The sequence below is a fragment of the Vidua macroura genome, chromosome 1 (genome assembly GCF_024509145.1).
Source record: "Vidua macroura isolate BioBank_ID:100142 chromosome 1, ASM2450914v1, whole genome shotgun sequence".
NCBI classification, from domain to species: Eukaryota; Metazoa; Chordata; class Aves; order Passeriformes; family Viduidae; genus Vidua; species Vidua macroura.
The window spans coordinates 117,789,970-117,817,383 of NC_071571.1; the positions used below are offsets into that span (position 1 = coordinate 117,789,970).

The following is a 27,414-nucleotide window of genomic DNA, read 5'->3' on the forward strand; positions in this document are numbered from 1 at the left end:
CTCCTCCCTCCTTTTTATAAGCTTCCCTAAGGTACTGGAAGGCTGCAATGAGGTGTCCCTGGAGCCTTCCCTTCCCAAGGCTGAACAACCCCCACCCTCACAGCCTGTTTTTGAAGGAAAGGTGCTCTATTCCTCTGATCATCTTTTTGGCCCTCCTCTGAACTCACTCTAACAGGATGACATCTTTCTTGGGCTAAGGACCCCAGATTTGGGGGGGTGGGGGGGCAGGTGTCTCAAAAGCTCAATTCATCATTTTATTTAAATGGAATTTAAAATGGGATCACCTGTGATGTTACACTGCTTGTCCTCCTGTGTGCTGGCCTGATTCGCCAGTAGTCCTTCACAGTATATCCAATATGCAGATTTGTAATGACTTCAGATCAACTGACCTGTCTGAGGTGGAAGTGGCTTATTTCACTGTATAGCAAAAGTAAAAGTTATCACTTAATGCCTGTGGCTGCTCACAAACATTACTCTGGTATGGTTTTAGATGATGGCCAGGTCAATCCATGGCTAAAGAGTATGGAGAGTCCTGATGATATGCCATGGGTTACAGGAGGTGGTGTATGCATACATATTGCTAAATCTGGGGGAAAAAATGACCTTGAAGCAACACAGAAGCTCTGCAGAGCAGGCATATAAGGGGATTTTTTCGAATCATCTCACAAATCCACCCCGTATTCTCACCAGCTGTGCTCAATCTCTGATGCTCAGGAGGAAGGCGAGAGAAAGCCCCAGGACACCCTGTGCTAATTGTGGGGGGAAGGAACCTGCCTGGGTCCCAGAGCCAAAACCCTGAAGGAAGAGACCTGATTACAACTCTGCTTTTCGTGCTGAGCTGTAGGGGTTAGGAGCACACACAGGGTGAGGACGGCTTCATCAGAATCTCCCTTCACAGCAGAGAGACAAGCTCCTCTCCTCCCCTTGGAAGCGTATTTGCACACAGGAGCAGCGGTCGTCTCATTATTTATGCCACGGGGAAAAAAAAAATCCTAGGCTATTCCTTGACTGGCGTTTGTTAGATAAGATCGTAGGTACAAAATACCCTTCACAATGTACAATAACCTGGAAAAACAGGCCAGCCACCACCTCCTCTTCTCTTAGGCATGCCGGGCTGGCGGAGCAGGGTAGGATGCCGTGGTGAGCACCTCGCCAGCGGGACACTACCTGCATGTTAATGCCCTGCGTGTTTGTGCTGAGCCTGGCAGCGGCAGCGAGCGCGGCTCCCGCAGTTTCCATGGTGCTGTCATGGTGCACTCTCCCCACACCTTCACTTATCAGCATTTCCCACCCATCCTCCTCCCTGTAATATGCTGCTTGCTCACCCCGAAAGGTCAGCCATTGTAATGATGATTTTAGCAGGGGGAGGCAGGGAGGCCGAAGGGTGAAAAGGTGAGCTCTGAGCAGCGCTGTGCGTGGGAACCGGGGGCTTGCCTTGCGCTGTACAATGAGAAATTAGAAAGCTTTCCCTCGAGGGAGCGGTGCTCATCAACCCCCTCTCACTTCCCAGGCCGGCCGAGTCAGATGCCCTGACGGAGTTAAAAAATGTTCATGAGAAGTGGCTGGAGACCCGACTTTAAATCTTCAGCATCTCCTCGGCAATTGATGTGTCAGTGTGTGGAGGGGCGAAGGGACTGCCTCTGTCCACAGAGGAAACTGATACAAACGCTTACAGGCATCTTTTTTGTTTTTCCATTTTCCTCCTGCTCCCTCCCAGCGCTCGTTTGCAGATGGAAAGAGACAGATTTTCCTTCCGACTTTCATCTTATTGACTGCCGGAGTAAAGCGCCGCATCTCTTAACTGCTTTCCTTTCTTTCTTTCTATAGGACAGCTTTCCTGCACGTTTTGGAGGAGTCCATTTTGTCAATCAGCCCTGGTACATCCATGCCCTGTACACGCTAATCAAACCATTCCTCAAAGACAAGACAAGGAAAAGGGTAACTAGAGGGGTGAGGGGTGGGGGTGGAGAGGAACCTGCAGACCTGGATTTTCCAAGTAGCTGCGCATTTTCTTTTCTAGTTTTTTGTCTCCATTTTCCATATGGTATAAGAGAATCGCTGCTGTTATCAAAAATTAGAGTTTGAAATGGTCTGGATTGAATCAATAACTCAGCCAGGGACCAGAAATTTGTTATCACTAACAAAGCATGGATACATTTTACTGGGACATGCTCAGGGATAGAGAGAATTTGCAATGTGGAGGGATTATCAGGCCTGGCTGAAGTAACTTGCAAGCGAGGGAAACTTCAGCTCAACTCTTTTTGTGGGAGTAAAAATTCATATTTCTTTCCTTCAGCAGGGTAACTGTTTTCACATGATGGTAACTCACTTGCGTCCACCAACAGTACCCATGCCTGAAGGCTGTTTGCTCACACTGCAGGAGGTAGATCTTCTCCACTGAAACCCAAGTGAATTGGTGGTTCTGCAGTCATCTTAGCCATTTGTTCTCTGCAGTCTGTCAAACAACAACTGAATAATCCCTCAGGAGACCCCAGAGCCCACCTGAGCTGGGTCAGACTAGGCAAGAAAAGGGTAGGACCCACCTGAAAGCAGAGGGATTAGAGAAACATGTGTTGCTGAAGCAGCACTGAGTGGTGACACAGCCTGATACATCCCTGGAAATGTCTGTCCTGGGGTGCAGGGCTAGTGGCCCTCTCAGATGCTGAAGTCCTACTCTCTGCCTGCTTTCAGTAAGCTCCACTGTCACTCTTTTCTTCTCATTGCTCTTCATGTAAGCCTCTATCCTCTTACAGTAGCTATAATCAGTCATAATTCCTGACTTCTGCGTCTCCTGATCTGGTATTTAAGAGACTGAAATTGTCAAGTGCCAAAAGCAAGCAAGTCGGAGTTTACAGAAGTGTTAGTAGTGCCAGCCTAATTCTTCAGCTGCCCACCCCGAAGTTAATCCCCCCTCTTCTGCCAATTGAGTAAGTCCTGAGAGCTTTTGAAATTCCCACCTGAAACTGCAGTGTCAACTAATGACACTCCACACCTCATTAGCGCTGCTATAATTGTACTTAATGAAGTAAGGAGTCGGTGATGACTTTGAACTTTCTTTTTTTTTTTTTCGTTAAAGATCTTTCTTCATGGTAACAACCTGAACAGCCTTCACCAGCTAATACACCCTGAATGCCTGCCCTCTGAATTTGGAGGGACTCTGCCTCCCTATGACATGGGAACATGGGCTCGAACGCTCCTGGGTCCCGACTACAGCGATGAGAACGAGTACACCCACACCTCCTACAACGCCATGCACGTGAAGCACGCCTCCTCCAACCTGGAGCGGGAGGCCTCGCCCAAACCCATGAAAAGGTTGGTACTGCCTTCGAAATCAGCTCTTTTTTGGCTCTCTGAACAGGTTCGGCATAAATCTCACAGGAAGGGCTCATCTAGCTCGAAGAGAGGCTGCAATTTGGCAAACGTTGATGGTGAGGAGCACTTCACTGTGGGCTCTGCTTGTGGTGTGGTGGGAGAAAGGAAGCCTCTTGGTGGAACCGTAATTACTTGTCTGATTACTGTGCATGAAAATGAGGGGAAATTAATGAGCCCTTGCACAGAGCATTACAGAAAGTAGATCAGGGTGAGATGCTGTCCTGCACGGCGCAGCGCACTCAGCGGCACCACTTCAGCACTGGTCCTTATTCCTTGCCGCTGCTCTGCTGCTGCTGACCCGGCTGTTATCGATGAGGGATTTACCTCCTTGAAAAAGCAGCTTTTGTATGGTGAACACCACTGCCCTCTAAAGGCAAAAGGAGTTGGTCTTCTCCCTCTGCTTCTGCTCCCACTTGCTCTGCAAAGCCCTGCAAAGGCAGTTGCAGAGCTGCTCTTTTAAATGCTCTGATTTTAGTTCTAGTGATTGCATTCAGCTCTGAATGCTCCAAATGACACCTCTGGAGAGTGTTACCCTCAGTAGCCTGGACTGATTGTGGGGATGGGGTCAGGAAGTCGGATACCTGGCACAGAGCTGTGGGTGGTATGGCTCAGCCAACACCAGCTGCAGTGAGCCATGGCCGTGTAGGCTCCCCTGTGTGAGTGTAACATCTGCACTTGCCTCACCCTTGGCATCCCACTCAACAAAACTTCTTTCCGTGCAGATTGCAGTGGTGCTTTCCTCGCTGCTGCCACTTGATGAGTGCAGTGCTCACAGGCACAGCGTCACTCTTGGTGACAGGGAGCGGCCATCATTTTGTCACAGCAAAATCAAAGCTGACAACACAGACAGGCCATAATGTCCTGCAATTAATTTTGAAAGTCTTTCATCTTCAGAGGAAAAAGAAATGCATTCTTGATTCACAGCTCCCTTCCAAGTCAGAGGGATGCCATGCAGCTGTGTCTGCAAAGTGAGGCCTCGTGCTGGAAACACTAACACTTATGACTGACTTCAAGAGCTCACAGGGCTACAAGACTTTCAGGTTATGAGCTTGCAGCCTTGCCATGAAGAGGGGTGGCTGCCTGCATTGTCAGCAGTTCTGACTCCTGACCACCAACTAAGGCTGGGAGCCAGAGTGAGTTTACAAAGCCTGCCCCAGAGAGTTGAGTTTAAACCAATTTATTTTTTATAAATACTGTCAGTGAAACACACTGAATTAGTATTAGAAAAATACTACATATTTCATTATTCATAAACTATATCCCCATTTACGTAGCTTTATAGAAAGAAATCTGCAGTTTTTTTAAAAATCCAAATATTTGAGAGCTGTTCCCAGGTAAATCATTGCTGAGGATCTGATCCTTGGCTGCAAAGCAGGGAGGGTCTTATTGTGCCCTCAGGGGAGAATCTCAGCTTGAAAATTAGTTCAGTGCCAGGAAACCATGCCTTCAGGCAAAGCCTTCTTTTATAATCTGTTCACTAATAAAAAAGTGCACTAATACAAATACGGGGAGGGGATGAATCTAATTTGTCATGCTGCCTCTGGGCAGACTAGATCTAACTTTTAGTCTAATTTCCTTACTCGGCAGTTAAGTCAACCATCTGATCCTGCACCCCGTGGTCACTACTTGCTGTTAAAGGTGAAAAGTTCACAGCTTCAACAGATTTTCTCCTATGAGTATTTGCTTTGATTCTTCTTCTCCTGAAATTATGGTTTGGCCCAATCACAGGTAAAAGCCTATGTTTAGAAAGCATGATTGTGTGCTTTATTAGATTTTTTTTTAACCAGAGTTATATCTAAGGATCTAGAAAGGTCTCCAGACTTCTACCAGCATTACCTGCCTTTATATATCTCCCCTCCTTGCCTCTTTAGGTTCATATATCTCTAACACAATGTGAAACTCAGGCTATGACTGATATTTCTGGATACTCCAGAGAGGTTTGCACTAGGCATAGGTGATCTTCTAACATTATTCTTCATCTTAAATATAACTCCCTCACAATTGTTCTATCATTTCTTTCCCTTATTAAAACAATTTCTAGTTTTATTGAAAAGATCTCCTCTGCTTCTCCTTTTGTGGCATACATTCTTAGGTAACATGTTAATTTTGTGGTTTTCTGATTAAATTATTGGTTTAACAAAAACTAAAGGTCAAGGTCACTGACTTTTTCTTTAGCAGTCATGTTCCACTGAAAGGGGCAAATATGCAAAGACTGAGGCTTCTTAGGTTTCTGCAATTTAAGGCTGAAAAGCCTGACCAGTTATGGGACCTTTCCTCTCTGACTTCCCAGACATCACTGCAGGTTTACCTGCCCAGTAACCAGCTGCAGGGAAGGGCAGTGCTTATGGGACTTGGATTTACTCGGGAGGCTGAAATTGCAGTGGTTGTTCCCAGCTGTGGCACTGTCCTGCTGTGTAACAAGGTGCAGAGCTGCAGCCCCTCCTGGCTCTGTGGCCACTTGCTATAAAGCCACACAAGCCCATCCTTGCTAAAGCTGCCACTGGATCAGAGGAGTGTTAAAGCATCTGGAATCTTTGAGCTCAGTGCTGCTGTAACAGCTGAGACTCTTGCACTGTGACCACGGAGAAGTGCACCTGTGAAATGAAATGCCACCATTCTCTACACCTGGAGAGAAGCTCACCCTTGGTGCCTACTCCAAAAATAGTGTCTCACAATTTTAGTGGCAGAGAGGCTGAGAAATCAAGATGTGAATTATATATCTGGAAGAAAAATGACAGGAAATGGAATCAGAGAATAACTGACCAAAATACTGTAGTAGCCATGTAACCTATATTAGCAAATGAATGCAGAGGGGGGAAAGGAGGCCTTTTTCAAGATGTGCCTGAGACCAAACTGAGAACTAAAATAAATCTACAAATGCAGGCCAGGAAAAAATGAGGCACTAAGCAGCAGTGAGAGGGGCTGAAGCAGGAGCAGGTACCTGCCTGTAGGTCGGCTTTAGGACTGGCAGCAGTGCTTTGGCTCCTGTCACCACGGCAGGAGTATGTAAATTGAAACAAGCTCACCTGAGAACTCTGGGGAGGATGAGGAAAGCAGAGAGCATATTTTTCCAACAAGAAGCTATAGAAGACAGTGGTTTGTTTAGCTTCAGAGAGCAAAAGTTGAAATGTATTTGAAGGGAATAAAATCTGGGGAGACAGAACAAATATTTGAGAAAAAGGACAATTTAGACATTAAGCATGAGATCAAATGGGTATAAATTGATCAAGGTATACCTTGGCTGCAAATCAGAGTTGTTTTGATAGCCATCAGAGGCCAGAAACAATGTGCCAGTATGACAATCTAACTGATACAGGAGTGAAAGACTAATGTGAAGGGGCTACAGGAGATTAAACTTGCATAGCCAAGTCTCATTACATTCCAATTTCTGCTCCATTTAACAGCAATGGAACCAGAACATTATTTTCTTCCTAGTCACAGGCAGGGGTGGTTTTCCCTGTGACTGGCACAAGATTTGTTCTCAAGAAAGAGTCCTTGTTGACTTCAGAGAATGGAAGTGTTGTAGATGAGGAAAGGATTAAAAATCCTCTTAGAGAAAGACTGCACTGACTCTAGTCAGTGATATCATCTTGAAAATGTTGAGATTTGACAAGTGTCTATAAATTGGAAAATCTTTAATCAAAACCATTGCAATTTTTCCACCAGTGACCACATGAAGTCCCACTGGAGCAAAACCAAACTAGTGGAAATGGCATTCCCATCTGCAGTATTATCTGGGATCCCAAGTACTGTATGAACAGATGGGAAACAAAGCAAAACAGCTGATGACTCCACATAATGAGTCTTAATTACCGGGGGGAGGAGAAGCAACAATAATAAAAATCCATTCAGAATGTATGTTTATTAGGATTCAGCTCAGTGAAGTCTGAAATGTGCAAGGTAGTAAACATGTAAACCAGCATTAATACAGCAAACTTAGTTTAATCTGAGAGCCTGGCTGCATCTATTAGACAGTCCTGGGAGCAGCAATGGCAACAGGCCCTTCCCCTGTCTTGGGCCACCTCTTCTGAGGGGTCTGCATCCATCCAGGAATCCTGTCACTTAAGAGCTTTAGGATTTCAGAACATGTAAATAGTGCAAAAATTTGGAGCACGGGGAAGAATATCACCTCCCTTTCAGCTGTGGCCAAGTCTTCTGTGATCTCTGATGGTCAGAAAGGGGCCTTTAGTCAACAGGGAGCTCACACAAAAGCAAATCATTTGCCTGAGGCATTCATGCTGGACGTGTTGTTTTAGGAGCAGCTGGAGGTTTTATCCGGGTGTGCAGTTTAACAAATAGTTATGGTGGATGGTTAAGCCTAGCAGTTAAAGAGTCAGAGACTGCTCTCAGCATATCATTGTGCCAATAGGGCACAATTTTTTCGCCCCATTCTCCCAACAGTAAAAGATCCATGTCTGTAGCTATTTGGGTACCTCAAAGTGGTGGGTGAGCATCTCCAGGTGAAGGCATGGATTCAGTGACTGGTGAAGATGTGAAAGAGCTCTGTTCCTTGAAATTTCCTTTTTTCTCCAGTGTCATCCTTGGTCTTATACTCAGGTTCAGCAGCAACAAGTAAGCTGCAGCAGCATGTTCCCTCTCTGTGACTCACTTCTCTTTACAAGAACTGCCCTTCTTCAGCTGCATCTGGGTCACTTCTTGATATCTGAACTTGCTCTTCGGTCCAAGTGACGAAGACTGTTCTCTGGCTTTGCTTGTTCCCTGCACAGGCACCAAGCACAGCCTGGGAGCTGAATGTTCCTTCTCTGCCCTCCCAGGCATCAAAAGAGCACTGGCTTTTAACCTGCTGCCGGTGCAAACAGCTTTGAAAATTTAAAATTGCCTTGAAGAGAAAGAAAATTTTACCTAACAACTGCATATATATTCTGGCTAAACAATCTGGGTTGTTTAATCAAACTTATTTAATCAAAAGAGAATTAATGACAACTTTATTCAAATTTGGGATTAAAAATTATTCTTAGGATAACATGGGTTGCAAGAGCATTACTAGCACAGAGTCAAGCTTATCAAGATTCTGTAAATTCTGAGTTAGGGTAAAACTTTTAAAGTAGAGCCAAGCACACTAATTATGAACATGTACAATCTGTGCATTAAGACACCATAATGTTTTTATGCTATAAAATAAAAACTTAAAGAATCATAGAACTGTAGAATAATTTAGGTTGGGAAAAAAATTTAAGATCATCAAGTCCAAGTTAATCCAATTCTACCACTAAATCTTGTGCCTAAGCACCACATCCACACATCTTTTAAATACCTCCAAGGAATGGTGTCTCCACCACTTCCCTGGGAAGCCTGTTCCAATGTTTACAATCCCTTCAGTAAAGAAATTATTTCCTAAAATCTAATTTATACCTCTCCTGGCACTACCTGAGGCTGTTTCCTAAAGGACTTGAGCACCCAAAGACTCAGTGGCCTGAACTGCCATCAAAAGACCCCATATTATGCATTTTGAAAATGCAGTGGAAAAAGCCTGTTTGAATGCATTGCCCCATTACCTCATGATGCTGAGTTAGAGCATGTGGATTTTTATGTACCGGATTAGAGTGAAAGGATTTTAAACTACAGAGGAGGGTTTAGCTAGTATTGCCTCCTGATGTGTGTGTTTCCAAAAGCCCTGATATTCAAATGAATTCACTGCTGAAATTAATTGCTGTTTCTCAGAAATGGGATCCTGCTTCCAGAAAGAAGGATATTACAACTGGTCTGCACTAATGCCAACTGGAACAGTTTTAGAACCAAAAGGGGCCATTCATGGGGGTGACTTATGTAAGGTTTTTATTTATTCAGACTTGTTTCTCCATATGCCCAGCTGGGCTGTGCAAGGCAGACCTTTCTAGTTGTTATCCTTAGTGTGACCTTAATGTTCCTTCACCATATGTTTCTGCTTTTATGGGTCATGTTTTATGCTGGTTCACAGTCAGCACCAATTTACTGCAGAAGTAGTAAAACACCAGCAAATAAAAATCAGTATGAAAATGTGTGAACACTTCCCACTGCCCATGGATGGCACCTGGGTTGCTCTGCTTGTAGCTGGGGTGCATTTCTATTTGTTTTGGGGGAAAAGGGAAAAACTTGTGATAAAATAACTCCATAATATGCAAGACCTACAACATAAGGCTTACATTCACTATTTTATTATAAATTATTTCAAACAAAGGAGAATTTCTCAATGCTTCTGCAGAAGTGCTTGCCCCATACACACATGATGAATGAGACGTATTGTTAGTAAAGAATGTGTCCCAGGGACATGCATATCATGTAATGTATGCATTATCTAGTAATACAGAGTTTAAAGTTATATATTCTGTTTAAAGTTTACAACTTTTAAACAGAATCCAGTGAATACATCAGAAAGAAATGGAAGGCAGCTGGTGGATCGGGCACATTAGCAGGTCCTAGGGAGGCTACAGGGGAGATGTTGCAGAATATTCTCAGGAACCTGTAGCAAGAGAAGCCAAGTGACTCGCAAAGCCACAGCTGAACCAAGGACAGGAGGGGTGGGTAGCTTGGTACTGGGAATGCCCTGGGACGAGGCAGGAAATCAGTTGCTCTCTGGGGGCATTGACAGTGTGGGCTTCATTTCATCTGTTTGCAGCACTCAATCCCCAGTGCATGGGTGCGCAAACACAGCCTAGAGGTGAGAATAGCAGAACCAGTGCTGTTCAGGCTGCCTAAAGTATTGTGTTGTAAATTATGTCCTCAACTGGCTATAAATTTGCCAAAAGTTTAGTAGTTTAGATTAGAGACATGACACTTAATAAAACAAATGGTTTTACGCTGGTTATGTCTTTTGCTGTCCTGTGAAAAATCCGCCTGCATCTGGCTGAGTTACAAGCCTTTGAAAGGGCAATTCACACATGCCCTGTAGAAACATATTTAATTTTAGCATTTAATGGCCCCACAGATTGCCTCATGCTTTAGCTTGGCCTCTCAACATAAATAAACTTGTTCAGCTTGTGTTGATGGTTCAATGCCCACAATGTGCATCTCCTGCCTAAGCTGTGGGGTGTAGAGGGCTTTTGTAATTACAACTTTTACTTGTGATCACAGTTGTCTCTGCACTAGGCCAATCTATGGCAAGACATGGAGCCAGGATTTTGAAGACTGACACCTTATGCTCACAGGGCTTCATCCTCCCTGCTGGCAGGAGAATTGAGGAGAAGAGGATTTAGTGGTGAACCCATCTGTGTTCTGGAGACTTGGTCACTGGGATGGGAATCACAAGGCAGACTGAAAGATGAGGTGGGCACAAAGGACTAGGACACACACACACCTGGTGGACAAGCAAATGACTAATGGAGACCAGGTTCAGTCTTCTGAGTGCAACCCTTGAAAAGCAGATCCTGCTCTCCCTCTCCCCCTGAGCCCCTGTATCAGCCCAGCAAGTAGCTTAAACCAAACTTCACACAGACAGATTGCACATTGCTCATTTTCAACATGTCCATTTTCAGCTATAGACTGTGGGGCCTAATTTCCAGAAATACTCAGTCCTTTCCTGCAACAGTAATCCATGGGACATGTGCTTTGAACACACAGGTTGCCACTTAAGGCTGAGGGTTCTGCAAAATCAGACCTTCAGCACTGGGCACCCCATTGGAGGAATACTTGTACCCTAATCTCACTGTGTTTCAGCTCTCCACATGCAAAATGAGAATCAAAAGAAAACTAACTCTAACAGTCATGCTACGGCAGTAAATGAATGAGCATTTAGGAGGCACACAAGTACTTCATTGATAAACTCCACAGAAAAGCTCAGGAAGGAATGAAAAAAGGCTATCTTCAGAGCAGGCTTGGGACTAATATGCAGCAAATGTGTCAGAGCCACATGCTGAATCAGCACAAGAAAGCAAAATAAAAAGCCACTTACTAGCACAGCGCTGTGTAGGGAGGAGTGCTGAGCATTGAGGGAGGAAAGAGCCCTCTGAGAAAGAAAAGAGTGTGCTCCTGGGGCCAGGGCGCAATGCACGGGTCTCAACACCCACACACACCTGCCCAAGTGACTGCTGCTCCCACAACCTACATTTTAGCTTTTCATGCTATGATGGTTCTTGACTTTCCACTCTAAATAGTACATCTGCAGGGATGCTTTCATGCTGTAGTGCTGTTCTTCTGAAGGTCAAGAAACTTTTGATGTATGATGGGGAAGTATAAAGACTGATCCCCTTTGCTCTCAGCGCTCTGTCCCCTGTGTTATTGCCACACAGCAGTGGAGATACTATGACTCAGTGGCACATCTTGTTGAGATGCTGAGAACTGGAGTCACAGGAATGGGAGCTAAAAAAGGCAGACTGAAAGACGAGGCAGGAGTAAAGCACTGGATTGCCTGGAAAAGGAAGCCATTGGGCTTGACAGAGAGCTTGGTGGGCAAGGAAACGGGGATAAGCAGGAAAAGCATGAGTGGTCATGACAAGTGCATGTCATGAAGTGTGAGAAGAATTTTTTTTCATTATTTTCATTACCTGGCCTGAATTTCTTTTTTTAGATATCAAATTCTGCACACTTCGTAATAGCTCTGTTGAATCTGATGTAAATTGGTGTTTGCTGCTGCAGGGTTGTCTTTGTTTGATCCTATGACTAGGCTTACCATGTGATAGGTGACATATTGGATTCCAGAGGACTAAGCGTCTTCCAGGAAATCCTAGCTGAAGCAGGTACTCCTATTCCTTCTATGAGAAAAAAAAAGTATGTGGAAAACTCAGTGTATAGCAAAGAAAGGAAATGGACAGGAAAAGCTCCCACCCATGCCATTCCCCTGACCTGGACTGAGGCAAGATCTTGACACAGAAGCTCAGAACATTAGGAGAAGGAGATATTGGGCAAATCCACACTGATGAAAAAAGACTGAGACGTTCACCCTAATTCCAAGGCTGATGGAAGACAGACCAACTCCTGTCCTCATTTCTCAGGGACAGGGCCTGCCAAAGGAGTCTGGCTGCATTTGCCCTGCATATGCTCTGGTTCCATCTGGGTCTCAGTGGCCTGAAGGCATGAGACTGTGTGTGCTGTGTCACATACTTAAGCATTTCTGTATGTTTATACAATTCAGAGTGTCTGCAATAAGCTGATAACTCCTCATAGCCCAGCAGAAACCTGTTTTTACAGCAAGTGCCAAAGGATACACACTGCATCCTTGGAGAGTAGTGTGGGCTAAGGAACAGGTCAGGACTGGGTGCTCACACAGCCAGGCCATGGTTAGAGTCAAATGTGGTGCAGTGTCATCCCCATCCCTCTTTCTGCACACCCTGCAGTGAGCTGTGCTCAGAGCTTGTGGAGAGAGAAGCAGCTGTGGCTCAGGTACAAAGGGGCATGGCAAGAACTTGTGGGTGCAGGGAGGATCAGGGGTCTTGTGCTGGGGTTCACTCTGTAGCAGTTGCCTCTTTAATGAGCCAGCTACTTCAAGACCTCTCACTAAGGTGTGCTCACCACCAGGAAGAAGGATGGCCACTGCTGCCAGAGTGGCCATAAAGTCAGCTTCCATTTGGGAAATGCAGCAGCTTGGCACCACTGTCCTGAGGGCTGAGCCTTGGCAGCAAGATGATGCCAGAGTTTTCATACTGCTCTTTCCCCTTACTCATCATGCTAGTGCATCACTCCCAACCCACCTGGGCCCCTAGACATTGGTGCTTCTGCATCTCTTTGCAGCGCTGTGGTTGGTGTACCAAAGCTGCCCCTCCGGGCAGGTCTGTGTGGCACAATACTCTGCTGTCTTAATGCAGAGCTGTGAGCCAACACCAATGCAGAAGCTGTAAAATTGCTTTGGCAAGAGATTTGAGCAGGGCTTGTGAGCCTGGGCAGAGAACCACACACCATGGCTGCTGGCCTGGGATTGTGCACTGCTGTGCAGGGCTTGCTTCATCTGCCCATACCACCTGGGGGGCATTTCCTTTCCAAGCACTTTCAATAATAAAAGGGTACCTTTTTCCACAATTACTTCACACCTGTATATCTGCACTGTTTTTGTGATACCAAGGAGAAAGCCTTGTTTTTTCCACCTGGTGCAGCCATACACTTGAGTGAGGTGTGTTGCAGAGAACACTCTGAGGTGCTGCACCCACCTCTACAGTCTGATGGAGGGAGAAAGACAGAGAAAGAAATGTCCCTCAGACTTTATCAGCACAAACATTCATGAGTGTGATTTAAAATAATACTTACAATGTTCTGTAAAGGGAATGAATAATTGGGAGATGAACAGCCATAAGGTACTGGTGAAATCTGAATGGAATTTAAGGGAAATGAGCAGATGGGAGGCAAGAGGTAGAAAACAGTCACTCAATGTGATCTGCAGCGTCTCGCTCTGAGAGCTTGAGGACTCCAGAATTTAGGGAAGAAAACATGCCACCCTCCTCTTTCCTTCACAAACCCCCTGAAAGGAAGCCCAGCACAAAAATGTCCTCACTCCTGTGGGCTGCAGCACATCAGCATTCTTGTGAAGAAGAGCACAAAATGAGGGATCTGAGAATTGAAGTATGTCTCTAAAGACAAACATGCTGTGATACACTGGCACTTCCTGTTAGCTCAGCCCAGGATTTTGTACTGTATTTTTTTATGGGAAACAAAACTGACACCCAACAAACAGCAGTTCCTGTGAGCTGATTGACTGTAGCTGTACTCTGAGAAGAGCCCTCTGAAAACAGCAGAGCTAGGAGTCTGCATCCAGTCTTCTTACATGGTTTTTGACTGAATTGGAGAGAATTGCATAAAAGTGGCCACACACATAAAGCCATCTGTTCTCTTAGACATTGATGTACATACCTATGCAGTGCTGTCATTTGAAATATATGGCCAGCCTGCTGGAGAAACAGCTGGGTATTGTTGATTTTCCAGACTTCCAAATATTCTTGCTGAACAGTAAAACAGCCATGGGGGGTTTGATTGACACTTTAAATGGACCACACTCAAATGGTTCCTAGGGTTCAGAAGTGAGACTGAGAATTCATTCCTCTTTGCATTTTCATTTTGTTCTCCTAAGAAAGGTTACCTAGCCTTGGAATCTAGATTAGTAAAATCTATGGACATTAACTTGTCTTTTAATTACTTCAGATTTAGCTCCTAGTCCACAGTGATCATGTACTCTTACAGGAGCTAAGTCTCCCACAGGGATCATGTTAAAGAAAGACAGGCACAATGTCTGCCAGCTGAGGGCAGTGACCCTATCTGTGTGATACAAACAATTGTCTACTTGTGTTAAAATTTAAGTCAACCAGATTCTCCACAGACAAGTATCTTTCAAACTGGTGACTGAGAATTTTTAGCTGAGAAAGGAAGGAAACCAAAAGGTTTTGAATTCACCTATAATCACTTATAATTGCACAGTTGCAGAACACATAGGACAAGTGTCACGTTTCTGGTGAGTACTGAAGGTAATATAGTGGAGGTTAATATTTAAAGTGTGAGGCAGTTGTGGCTATGATATGTAGGAAACATTGCCTCATAAGTCATGAAATCTGTTCTTTCTGGTTTTAACAGAAGAAAACGCTTCAGAGCAGGGACTTGAATGTAGGTAACCCATGAATCATATGTTTATACCATATGTTTAGAACAAGTCAGATGAATAGCACCCTGAGAATGTTTATTTCTCTGCCATTTATAGCACAGAGTGACCAGAGATGTCTGATGATGAGATGAATCAAAACACAAGTGACTAAAATGTATTGACAGGAGTAGGCCAGTGCTATTTCTGTTTCCTGCTTAGATGATTAGTTCATATCTGGCTCAGGTCAAAATGACTTGGACATTTCTTGAACATGATAAAGTAGCTGCATTCACCCTGCAAGTATAATTAAATGGTTTTAGGCACAATGATGGCCTCTTGGCCTCCATCTGTTACTCCAGGAGGACATGAGTCCTCTAAAGTCTTTTATAAAACCAAGAGCCATAACCTTCAGTTATCTAATCAGTTGTTTTGGATACCCTACGGTGCCTTAAATGGCCATAGATGTCTATGTTTAGCAGCAGAATGTCAACCACACTGTGAAGGCTGACACCCCAAAGGCATAATTGACTTGTAAAGAAAATAGTTTCCCTGTTAGGATAGAGAGAGATGAATTGGGATGGTTCAGAAAAGTTGGTATTTCTGTGGGCACAGAATCACAAAAAGGTTGAGAAAGAAACCTCTGGAGATCTACCCAATCCCCTGATCAGTGCAGGGTCAGCTATTGCAGGTTGTCCAGGATTGTGTCCATCTGGATTTTGAATATCTCTAAGCATGAAGATTCCACAACCTCTCTGAGCAATTTGTTTCAGTGTTTAAATATTCACCAGTAAAAAATGGAAGTTCCTGTATTTTCTTCTATGTCTGTTGCCTTTTCTGTCACTGAGTGTCAATGAGATTATTCTTTTATGTTCTACTACTCCACCCCATCAGAACATATTGATATGGAAAGACAGCAGAACAGAAATGCTTTTGTCTGGTGCCATGAAAAACTTCTGCTGGCCATGGGATACCACCAGAACAGTGTCCACTGCATTGAAAGGGCCAAAGCTTAACCCCTGCCTGCCAAACAAGGGAAGTTTTGTACTGCTCATTCACCACTTTAAATCAAAATAGCTTAGATTGTTGTGCAAGAGGGTACTTTGAATGCAAAGATGGTTGCAATTTACAAAGACTAATCAGGGCAAAGGTACTTTGGTGTCTTACTGCAATTTCTTTTTCAATAACTTAAGGCACAATTGGATACACACACACTTTTTCAAGAACCATGAGCAGGTTGTATTAAAAATGTGAAATGTGGTTGTGAAGTCCTCTGAATAAAATGTTAATGCAGCTAAAACAGGTAGCAGTACTTTTAAAATAAGAACTAGTCTTAGTCCTAGGCTCAGTGTTAGAGCCAGCATACAAAGCCCCCTAAAAAATGTGTAAACTTGCACATTCCTAGAATGTGACTGCTTTCCTTGAACTAAACATATGTGCTAGATACACAAAAGCCAGATTAAACCAACAGATAGGGTGCTTCTTCCAAATAGTATTTGTCTTATATTAATTTCCACAACCAAAAAATACAGAGGATCTCAGTGCCCAGAGCTGAAGGACCATAACTGTGAGAATGATCAACTCCCAGCTGACCCTGAACTTGTGCAGGATCTGCTTCTCTGGCTGGATCCCTGCTAATCCATGGGGCCTGATGGGATTCATCTGAGAATCCTCAAAGAGTTATCTGATGTCACTGCAATGCCTCTCTAGATGATTTTTGAGTGGTCTTGGTGATCTGGAGAAGTCCCAGCTGACTGAAAGCTGGCAAATGTCCCAGGTTTCAAGGAGGGCAAGAAGAAGGAAATTATAGGCCTGTTAGTCTCCCTTCAGTGCCCAGAATAATGGAAAAAAATTATTCTGGGTGGTACTGAAAACCACCTGGCGGATAATGCAGTCATCGGTCACATTCAATGTGGTGATGAGGAGAAAGTCTTGCTGGTCAAACAAGATTTCCTTCTACCACAGAGTAACCCACCCAGCTGATCTAGGAAAGCCAGTTAATGAGATCTTTTTGGAATTCAGCAAAGCTTTTGATACTGTCTATCACAGTGTCCTTCTCGACAAAATATCCGATGCTCAGCTGGATAAATACACCATGTGCTGGGTGAGCAACTGGCTCACAGGTCAGGCACAAAGAGTTACAGTGAATGGGGTGACATCAGACTGGCAACCTGTCACTAGTGGGGTTCTGCAGGGCTCCATCCTCTGCCCTGTGCTCTTCAACAGCTTCATTAATGATGTGGATGCAGGACTGGAAGAAATACTTACAACAGTAAATGGGAAGAACTGTTGACTCCCTTGAAGGCAGGGTGGCCCTGCAGAGAGACGCTGACAAATTAGAGAGATGGGCAATCACCAACCCTATGGAGTTTAACAAGGCTTCTGCACCTGGCATGGGGTAACCCTGGTTGTGTTTATTGTGTGGGGAACAAGAGCTTGGAGACAAGTGCTGTGGAACGGGACCTGGGGGTCCTGGTTGATGGCAAGCTGAACATGAGTCAGCAGTGAATCAGGCATGAATCAGGCAGCCAGGAGGGCCAAGTGTGTCCTGGAGTGCATCAGGCACAGCATCACAGCCAGGCAAGGGAGGGGATTGTCCTGCTCTGCTCTGCTCTGCACTGGGGCAGCCTCACCTTTAGTGCTGTGTGCAGTTTTGGGTACCACAATATAAAGCTATTAAGCGATTAATGAGTGTCCAAAGGAGGAATGAGGATGGTGAAGGGACAGGAGAGGAAGCCACATGAGGACCAGCTGAGGTCACTTGGTTTTTCAGCCTGGAGGAGATGGGAGACCTCATTGTGGTCTGCAGCATCCTTATGAGGGGAAGTGGAAGGGCAGGTACTGATATCTTTACTCTCCTAACCAGTGACAGGACCTGAGGAAATGGCATGCAGTTGAGTCAGGGGAGGTTTATTTTGGGTATCAGGAAAAGATTTTTCACCCAGAGTGTGTTTGGCACTGGAACAGGCTCCCCAGGGAAGTGGTCACAGCACCAACCAGACAGAGTTCAAGAAGCATTTGGACAATGCTCTCAGGCACATGGTGTGACTCTTGGGGATGGTGCTGTGCAGGGCCAGGAGTTGGACTCGATGATCCTGATGGGCCCCTTCCAACTCAGCACATTCTGTGATTCTGTGATTCTACAGTTACTGGTCAGTTGAAAATGCTTTCTGCACAGTGGCCTACTGCAAATCATCTTTTCTCTGTCATTAAATAAAGTATAGTTATAGAATGCATTCAGAATGTTTTAGGCCAGTGAAATATATATCTTATGCTAAGTTATTACATTAGATTGTGAGCTGCATTGACTCATATCATCAACATCCTTACCTGACCATCTACATTTTTAATATCTACCATAACTAAAGAATATGAAAAAAAAAAAATTTTAATCTTTTTCAGAATTTACTGATTTTTTTTTATTTTCTACATAAAAAAGTAAGTCAAAAACAAAAATGAAAACACTTTTCAGCAAAGAAACCCCTGATGTATTTGGAAAATGGAAATCCAAACACAAATCCTTTTTTGTGGTGTCTTAGAAAATAGCAATGATTGTTCAAATCATGACTGTGCCCTACAGATAGATATCAGAATTGCTTATTTTAGGAGAATAATCTAAGCAGCTTTTAGCAGAAACAGAAAAGAAATTGTTGCTGCAGAGCTTGGTAGATACAAAATCTCAGTTGGATCCCTCTCCACATTATTCAGAAGGGCTGGGCATAGCATTTGAATCATTTGGCTTATGGAATTCAGAGGTCAGGTGGGTTACAACACATTTACTCAGTGCTCTGGATGTTTTGTGACTGTGTAAAAAGAAACAGCATAGTACCTGAACACAGAATTTAGGATTATGTTGCTCCCAAGGTGGTGTGCATCCAAGTACAGTATGGTGGAGAATCTGGTGTCTTGCTGTTACAGAATGCAAGAATTTTTGAGTGTGTAATAAGATGAGAGCAGAGATAATCAGCAGTGATCACAAAAGGAAAAATTTTCAGATTTTTCACAGTTGACTTAGAGCAGAAACTTTCAGCTGTGTGCTGGGAAATGCTGCAAAGGATACACAACTTTTTATATCCATTGAAGGGCAGTGGGTCAGACAGAAACAATACACTGGTGATGAGTATTAATCAGGTACTATTAATTAATAATTTAATCTGGTAGCCAAAAAGAAAATATAAACGTGGTGATGTTGCGATTTCAATCCATTCTGTAACCGTTTGAAAGCCACATGATTATTTTTTGCTGCCTCATTCTAGAAATATTGACATTTAGCATAATCTCCCAAATCAGTTGCTTTTCTAAAATAAAATGCAATCATAAATCAGTATTCATATCACATATCTGTAAAAAATACGCAGTGAAAATTTTTGGGCAAACATAATTTCTTTGAAAATTATGGCATAAAGTCTTCCCATTGAGCATCCAGTTTTTGTTATCTTTCTTTGGAGATTTTTTTTTAATGAAAATTTTTTATTATGCTTTAATGAAAGCTCCAGCATAAGAATAGGAATAATTATCATACAAGTTATTCACAGTCACGGTATTCAGTCCTGCAGTACCAAAGGATGTAATTTATTAAGGATTCTTATCAAAAGAGAGGTGACATCTAATCTCACAAAATAGCTAAAGCATAAATGAACAATTGGGAACTACAAATGCATCGTGTATGAAATGACAGCTACTCCTAGTTCTAAAAGCTAACTATGAGAAAGCTGTCTCTTTATAACAATACTATGCACTATGTGAATGCCTGGTCTGGATGACTCTATCCCCACTTACGAAGAAGTTCCCCTTCTAAAATTTCCAAATTCACTCAGAGATCTTGCTCTGAAGCTCATTGTCTCCTCCAAACTGGGAGGCAACTCCTAGTCCAAAACAGAGAAAATGGAGGATAACAAATCTCTGTAACAATAAATTCATCAGATTCTCCTTCCATAGCTCAGCAAGCAAACATTACAGCACACAGACCTCAGAAAATTAAATAGTCTTGAATTTTCCCACAGTTTTGATCCCATTCAGCTTTTGTTACTGCAAGAAATCTTGAGGCTCCTCTTTCTCTAATGTTTACTCATTTTTCCCATGTTGGAATTTTTTAAATCCATTAACAACAAAGTATAAACTATGCTTCCCACCTTGAAGACAGAAATGAATTTTAAATGGGCTTAACCCTGAGTAAAGTTATCCTTCAAGGGTGTAGACAGGGAGATAAACTGCAGGACTGGGCACACCAGAAGCTCCCTCATTATCACATTAACTCTGTCTTCTTTATTGGTCTTGGGTACCCCATGGAAGCTCTGCCCCATAAAGCCCTACATCATGAAAACGTGATTTACTTGTATTTCTCAAGACTTGGAACGAGCGCGAGCTGTGACTCACTCCTGCAAGCGCCTGTGCAAATGACTTTGCTTTCCAGTGAGCAGCTGTACGTGTAGCTTTGCCTAGGAAGACACTGAGCACCAACAGACCTCATGGTATTGCAGGCCCAGGTCTTTAAGTTGCTGAGCACATTCAGCACTAGGGATAGTAGGTAAGCATTAAATATTTTGAAAGCATTTGAGATCTTCAACGACTCCCTTCCCTGCTTGTATTTAAAGAAGTGTTTCCCAAATTCCTTTTGCTTTCCACAGAAAAGAATTAAAAAGCCATAAAGATGAAAATGGACTAAAGCAAAGATCACAAAAAGAAGCACGGGGACCCCAGCGAGGTGAGTGCTTCTACAGCAGTCATTGCTATCATGTGTGTTTTTCTGCATTCAGGTCCCAGTCTGTGGTGGAAGCCGGCACGCTGAAACACGAAGACCAGGGGGAAAGTGAGAACACCCAGCCACTGCTGGCTCTGGACTGAGCTCTCACGAGCCCCGCGGAGATCCATGAACAGACCTCCATCAGAGCAGAACCCCACGGAGCACAGCACACACAGACACACGCACACACACGCGCGTTTCGCTTGACAACAAGTCCTTCGTGTTTCCTGACCAAGTAACAACTGTCACCAGCCATCTGTCCCCGCAGCCAGCGCTGAACAAGAACTGAGAAACTTCTACTGACACAGCAGTCTGTCCATATACAAAGAATTGGATTTCTTTTTTTTTTCCTCTTTGACTTGTGACATTAAAATATTGGAAATGGTGGGACTGCATTCTCTGTTTAAAGAAAGCAGGGTGTGTTAATAGTGTTCCTGAAGACTCCATCAGGGATGTTCATTTTATAGAAGTGAAGGTTGTAAGAGATTTAAAGAAAGCATCTCAAATTTAAACTTTGTGCTGTAATCAGCAAGTGTAATCTGGGTTAGAGGGCAGAATCATCAGCATCTATAAAGTACTTGATTTTACAGAAGGATTTTGCATTTAAAAAAGAACCCCAGTGCCAGCATAATGCCATTCAACATGACACTTTGTGACTGCCTCATCCATGCAGCTTATATGGGGGTCACATTTCAGTATCTATCAAAAATTGTTCTTAACTTTTGAAGCCCTTCTAAAACTGCCAGCTAAATGGAATGAACTGTGTAAGCAGCAGACACACACAATTTGAAATGCAATTATTTGATTTTAATAATGATTAAAATTTCCACAGGTTACTTAGGAGCCTATAAGACATGTGCGTGTGCATATGTGTGCACATGTGAAGGGGGTGGTTCCAGGGAGATACAATGGACAAATTCAGCAGTGATTAATGGTTCAATCCACATTGTTTCCTTTAGGTCACAACAGCAAATGAAAGCTCTGCAGAGCCATTTACCCCCTTCCCTCCTGCAGTCAGGGAAAAGTGTAGCCAGAAAGGTGTGCTGATTGCAGATGTTGGCCATGGTTAAAATGAAAAAGGAAAACTTAGAATTAATTATTCAGTTCAAATTTCTGCTAGAAGGAAATATTGAAGAATAGAAGAACTGAAATGCCAAAGATCAGTTTGTTCTATCTCTGTTTGCTCTAGCAAAGAGAGTACCATCCCTTCATTGAAACAGAAACCAGATTAAAGAAATAAAAGAACAATCGTTATCAAATTGCATGTGCAGTGACTTTATTTCCTAAAACAGTTACAATCACTGTAAACACTTTAAATCTTCAATTAAATTGCCATACAGTGACAATTTACTAGAACAAGCGGTTGGCAACAATATATCAAAGGTAGCAGTGTAAACCATCCATACAAAATGAGATGATAATGGGCACAAGGGTTTTTAATGTGCACTGGAACACCCACTGAATTCTCAAGTGTTAGGCTGAAGTGATGATATCGTTCAAGTGGACATGGCCAGCCCTAACAGATGGAAATACTGCCTTTATCTACAGCAACATTTTATGCCTGCATAGGGCAGAAAGGACATCCTGCCAGATCCTATCAACACACCTGTGATTTACGCACTAGTTTTTGTACAGAATAACCTCACTCATACTAACCTCTTACTGCAGCAACATGTCATTGATATAAAGCCTGGCCTCCAGGATAGAGAGCCAGCCTTTAAGGCTGTGGATGGTCCCAGCAAGGCAACATAGGAGTCAGAAAAAGAAGCAGAAGCTTGCAGGAACATTAGAAAAATAAGATGACTGAGCCCTTTTATCTTTGGGGTTTCTTCCATCCTCCCCCACATGACATCATCATCAACTATTACAGGAAACAAGGATGTCAAGGTCTGGTAGCAGCTCCTTTCTCTTCCCTGGGCTCACAGAGACTAAAGCAGAAAGTAAAAACCCAAAGAGACAAATAAAGACAGACATTTGCTATTATATGGCAGCACTGAGGAAGAAATACTTTGGTTTGTGATTTTTCTCTGTTAATACTCTTATCCCCACTGCCATTGAATCTTTGTGATGATCTGTTACAATCACTGTTCATTAAAGTGGGTCTTGTCCTGCCCAAGAAGTGCAAATTCCACTGAAATCTAGTCCTTGAGGATCAAACCTCGCAAAGGATACATGACTTTCTTTAACTGTGATATGAATAAATGCATATGATGCCTTGTATATAACTGTATGAAGCCTGCATTTAACCATAGGCTCTTACATGGATTCTGTGCAAGCCAGGTAACAACAGGCAGGGAGGAACATGGTGATGAGTACATACTGTGTTACAAACTATATTGCCCTTGTCTGCCATTTTCTTCTGTAAATAAATCTAAAAAAAAAAAAACGTAAATTGCAATGGATCTCCATTGAAAAAAACACTTCCCTTCACTTCTTCCCTTGGCCTTTCCAATATTGAAAAGCTTTTCCAAGACAGAATACTACTTGGCAAACAGGAACACCTAAAACAATATGCCAGTAATTCCATGCAGAATTTCTGCTCTATGTATCCTCCCCACGTACAGAGCTAATCCAGTAACTGTACCTAACAAAATTGTCCACTCTTTGCTCCCTGACAGGTGGACATAGAATAGATTCCCTTCAGTGTTGCAGGAACACCTTGTCTTATTTGAGGCACTTCAGATTTTTAAATGGCCAATGTATCACTACACAATCTAATAAACAGTGCTGCTCTGGCACACACACATCTTGGGGAGATTACTTTTATCTATTTGCCAATTTTATCTATTCGCCAATTGCAATTGGACAAGATAAAGTATGAGCCTAAAATAGGAACAATGAAATAATCTGAAGGACGGTATGGATTTTCATAAATAAAGCTCCAAAGCTTTTACCACTCCTTTAGCATTTACTCTGAGCTATAGAAACTAAAATGCAACATTAATAAAAATATTCCTAAACCATCAATTTTTGTTTAAAAAGTTATTGATTTTTTATTTACACCCACTGTCTTTATTTTAGAGAATTACCTTATAATTTGTACTGCTTGATCACTTCAAAAAGATATAAAATATAGGCTCTAACTTGACAGCTAACAGGATATTTAAAAAACATTTTTACTCTTTTACTCCCCACAATAAGTACCTTATTTCCAGTTTCGCATGATTCTCCAAATGATCTCCAAAAGTAAGTTTATATTATGCAAAACTTATAAATCTTTACAGATTTTCATTATTATTAACTGAGAACTGTTACTTTCTTGTACATTGTGTATAGTTTCATGATTATCTTTGATATGGACAACATGTTAAAATCTAATTATCTTAGCTGTCTAAAAGTGACTCTTGATAAGAGAGGGTTTATCAGTTTAATATTCAAAAAAGGAAATTAAAGTGCACACTTCCAGAAAGTGTTTACACTAATTTATGGTGCAGTCACCATGTGTTATATGGCATTACAAGATTTAATGACCTTGTAAAATACAAGGATCTGAAAAGCATTCCATTTATGGGAATGCAAAGCTCTTATCTGCAGTTTGCTTCAGCAAATGTGACATTCAGGTCACGATACTCCAATGCCATGATGTAGACTCTGCAGTAATAAACCACTGAGTACTACACAAATAAAAACTGTTCTGTGTCTTTTGGACAAGAAAGTCAAAGCTACAGAGAATAAGTAATCTCAGTGCCTCCTTGCTTAGTGTTTGTCACTCACAACCCTCAGTAATGATGCCCAGAGCATCCTAGCACACCTGTCCACACCCAGCTGGTGCTGCGGGTGAGGAGAACAGCCAGCCAAAAACATCAGCAGTGCAATCTCTGCTCTCTCTCTCCTGTTAGTGTTCTTAGAAGTTAAAAGTAGAGGGTCCTGCACACTCCATCTCTCATTAAACAGTACAGACCCAAAAGATCTGCCAACTCCTTAAACACCAAATTAGTTTTCTTTCTTGAAAATAGGCCTTTCTATCATATAGTAAATTCTGTATGGCAAATACACTGTACAATGTAAACAGTACTGGGATCAGACTACTTCAGCATTATGTCACACATTTCAAGACAAGGAAAACACCATTAAGTCAATTAGAGGCTCATTCTAGCACTCTGTAGGATGCTGGCAGTGGAACTTAATACAAGGTAATAACTTGAAGGTCTTCATCTGCTCTGCATTCTGGCAGGAAGCCAAGTTAGACCTTGTCCTTCTGCCCAAAGCACAAGGAATTCTTCATATACGTTTTTTCTGCTGAATGATCACCCAAGGATAGCCAAGGAGGAGCCCCTGGAAGGAGGAGCCCCAGACCCTTGGTGGGTAGAGAAAGGATATTACACCAGAAGCTTTTGTAATGATAGGAGAAACAGCAGCTCACCATATAATCCTAAGAATGGTCAAGTACTGCAAGATCTGAGCCTAAAAATGTCAGATTTGCTCAACATTTTCCAAAATCACATTATCAAACTGAAGGTCATCTGCTGACTAAGAGAATGATTCTGTTTTAGAAGAACAAAGCTTCACTAGGCAGCTATTATGCAAGTTTCTGTTTACATTTCCAGGAAGGCAAAAGAAGGCCACACTTGGTACACTTGGCAAAAATGAAATTTGTTCATATATTGTGTTTTCCTTCTGCTGATAGCTAGAGACGCACTTGTATATATATCACCTTTTTTAAAAATAGTGGTTAATTAAAGAAGATTTGTTCATAATTAAGCTAGAAAAATACAGTTAATCAGGTAGAAAAAGTACAAAAAACACATAACTCATTCACATTATCTACAGTGATAACATAGGGACGTGTTCTATGCCTAAAGCAGCTAACATTACACCTGCATACTGATTTTCAAAGTCGATTGTGTGCATACATTTGCAAATATCTTACATGTTGCTTCCCAGACAGAAGGCCAGGAAGTATTCCCTAGATGTAAAATTATAAATCATGTGCCTGAATATAGTCAAGCATGTGACTGACCGAATGGTTTTGTAAAGAAAATACAGGCATGGCAAAAACATCTGCATATTCCTCAGTTTGAAACTCTATTGCTTTTTGGCTGACAAGACTTGTGTTTTTAGAATTGCAGCCAGAAAAACAATACACATCAGTGCTGTATCAGTATGAAACAAAACATGGCTTCTTTTTGCTTTTAAACCAAGTCCACTTTGATTGTAGAATGTCATCCATATCTTTTCTTACCCTTAAAATGCTTGTATATTTTGTATGCTGGATAAATTAATCCTATTTTCATCCTCCAAAGGATCTAATACTCCTCTGCTCCACACATCAGAGGAAACCCCCTAAATAGCAGGAAGGGTACGTCTCTGTTGAGCTGTTAACTCAGGGTGCCACACATCCACAATGAATATCAGGCGATAACTTTCAGCATCCTGCCATACTTCATGTTCGAAAGAGTCATCAAAAATAAGGACTTTCCCTTCTTCCCAGTCTCTGTAAAATAAAAAAGAACATACTTTAGTGTAGTATTTGAAGTGCCATGGAGCGGGTAAGCTACAGATCAGCTCTGAAGATGCTCTTTGACATATGAGAAAGATTTAAACAGTACAGATTGCATAGTCAAGATTTCACTGTCAAATCCAAGAGACGGGAGCTTTAAAGAAACTACAGAAAGATCAGTCTAAAGGACCTTCATATTACTAAGAGACCCTTCCTCCTCATTCTGCACAGTTATGCTCACAAACACATTCAGACATTTGTGGTGTATGTTATTTATTATACTTTTAATTACTTGAGTGAGTATAGTACTGGTGTGATAATCCACTTCACTTCTAATCAGATACATCAGTGATGTACATTAGTGATGGAAACTGAGGGAATGACTAGTAACATGGTCATACGGTTCAAAAAGAAGTTACTTTAAATCAATTTGCTTTTTCTAAAAATCAGAACAATGCCTTTGGAAGGTCACGTGGTCCAAGCCTCTGATCATAGAAGGACTCACTGCAAAGTTAAATTCAACTTTGAGGTTAGATGAAATATTTAAAAAGCCACTAGTGAAGAGCCTGAGCTATCTGCAACCATGGGCACTCTACCATCTTACTGTGAAAACTCCCTTTTACCTAGATGAAAGTTCCTTCACTGTCACTTGTGTTCATTACCTCTCATTCTACAACTGCACCTCTCTGAAGAGTCTGGCTCTGTCTTCCTCACAGTCACCCATCAGTAGTTAAGAGAGTAACTAGGCTACTCTATATCCTTCTAGTTTCTAGACTCCAAACCAGTTTGTTGAGTTTCTTCTCCTAATCATCTTATCACTGGAGTCCCTCTAGTTTATCAGTGACTATTTTTTGTACTAAAGTATCCCAAACTGGACACAGAGGCAGTGTCTTGAATGCAGAAGAGAGAGGAAAAAATTGTACTGCTCAAACTGTTTCCTACAAATTTACTAACACAGCTTCATCAATACAAAAGACGATTATAAATCATGTTCAACTTGGCCCCTGTGGTCTTTAAGCCCTTTTCTGCAAAGCTGTTTTCTAGGCAGTCATCACCCAGCCACTACAGCTGCAAGGTGTTTATCTGTTTTCAGCTGCAGGGCTCTGCTTTTGCATTTGTTGAACTTCATCACATTTCAGCTGGCAGCTTCTCCAGTCTGCTGAGACCTGGATTCATAATTTTGAAGAGAAGTTTAACACCTGATTCTACACCTCCAGGTGAGACTGGATGAATGACAGTCAAGGTAACAATGGTCAAAGAAACATTCCTTCCTAAAGCCACTCTACCATGAACACACACTCTATTTTTTTAATAGGATCCCTCAGGAGCTGAAGCAATCCAAGAGGATGGATGCCCTCAAAGGGAAGT

At 42.5% G+C, this 27,414-nt stretch overlaps 2 protein-coding genes across 9 annotated transcripts in view; one reads left to right on the forward strand and one right to left on the reverse strand.

The window, feature by feature from the left end:
• Positions 1-21,584, forward strand: part of CLVS1 (clavesin 1) — a 96,982-nt gene extending 75,398 nt beyond the window's left edge. The window contains exons 4-6 of the mRNA XM_054003596.1: positions 1,828-1,938; positions 3,077-3,312; positions 20,620-21,584. Coding sequence (XP_053859571.1) covers positions 1,828-1,938; positions 3,077-3,312; positions 20,620-20,707 — 435 coding nt within the window. The 3' untranslated portion in view covers positions 20,708-21,584. The remainder of the gene's footprint in view (positions 1-1,827; positions 1,939-3,076; positions 3,313-20,619) is intronic.
• A 273-nt stretch (positions 21,585-21,857) lies between these two features.
• The window catches only part of ASPH (aspartate beta-hydroxylase), a 110,363-nt gene continuing 104,806 nt past the window's right edge, over positions 21,858-27,414 (reverse strand). For all 8 annotated transcript variants that reach the window (XM_054003098.1, XM_054003343.1, XM_054003406.1 and 5 more), the window contains one exon: positions 21,858-26,040. In XM_054003098.1, coding sequence (XP_053859073.1) covers positions 25,890-26,040 — 151 coding nt within the window. In that variant the 3' untranslated portion in view covers positions 21,858-25,889. The remainder of the gene's footprint in view (positions 26,041-27,414) is intronic.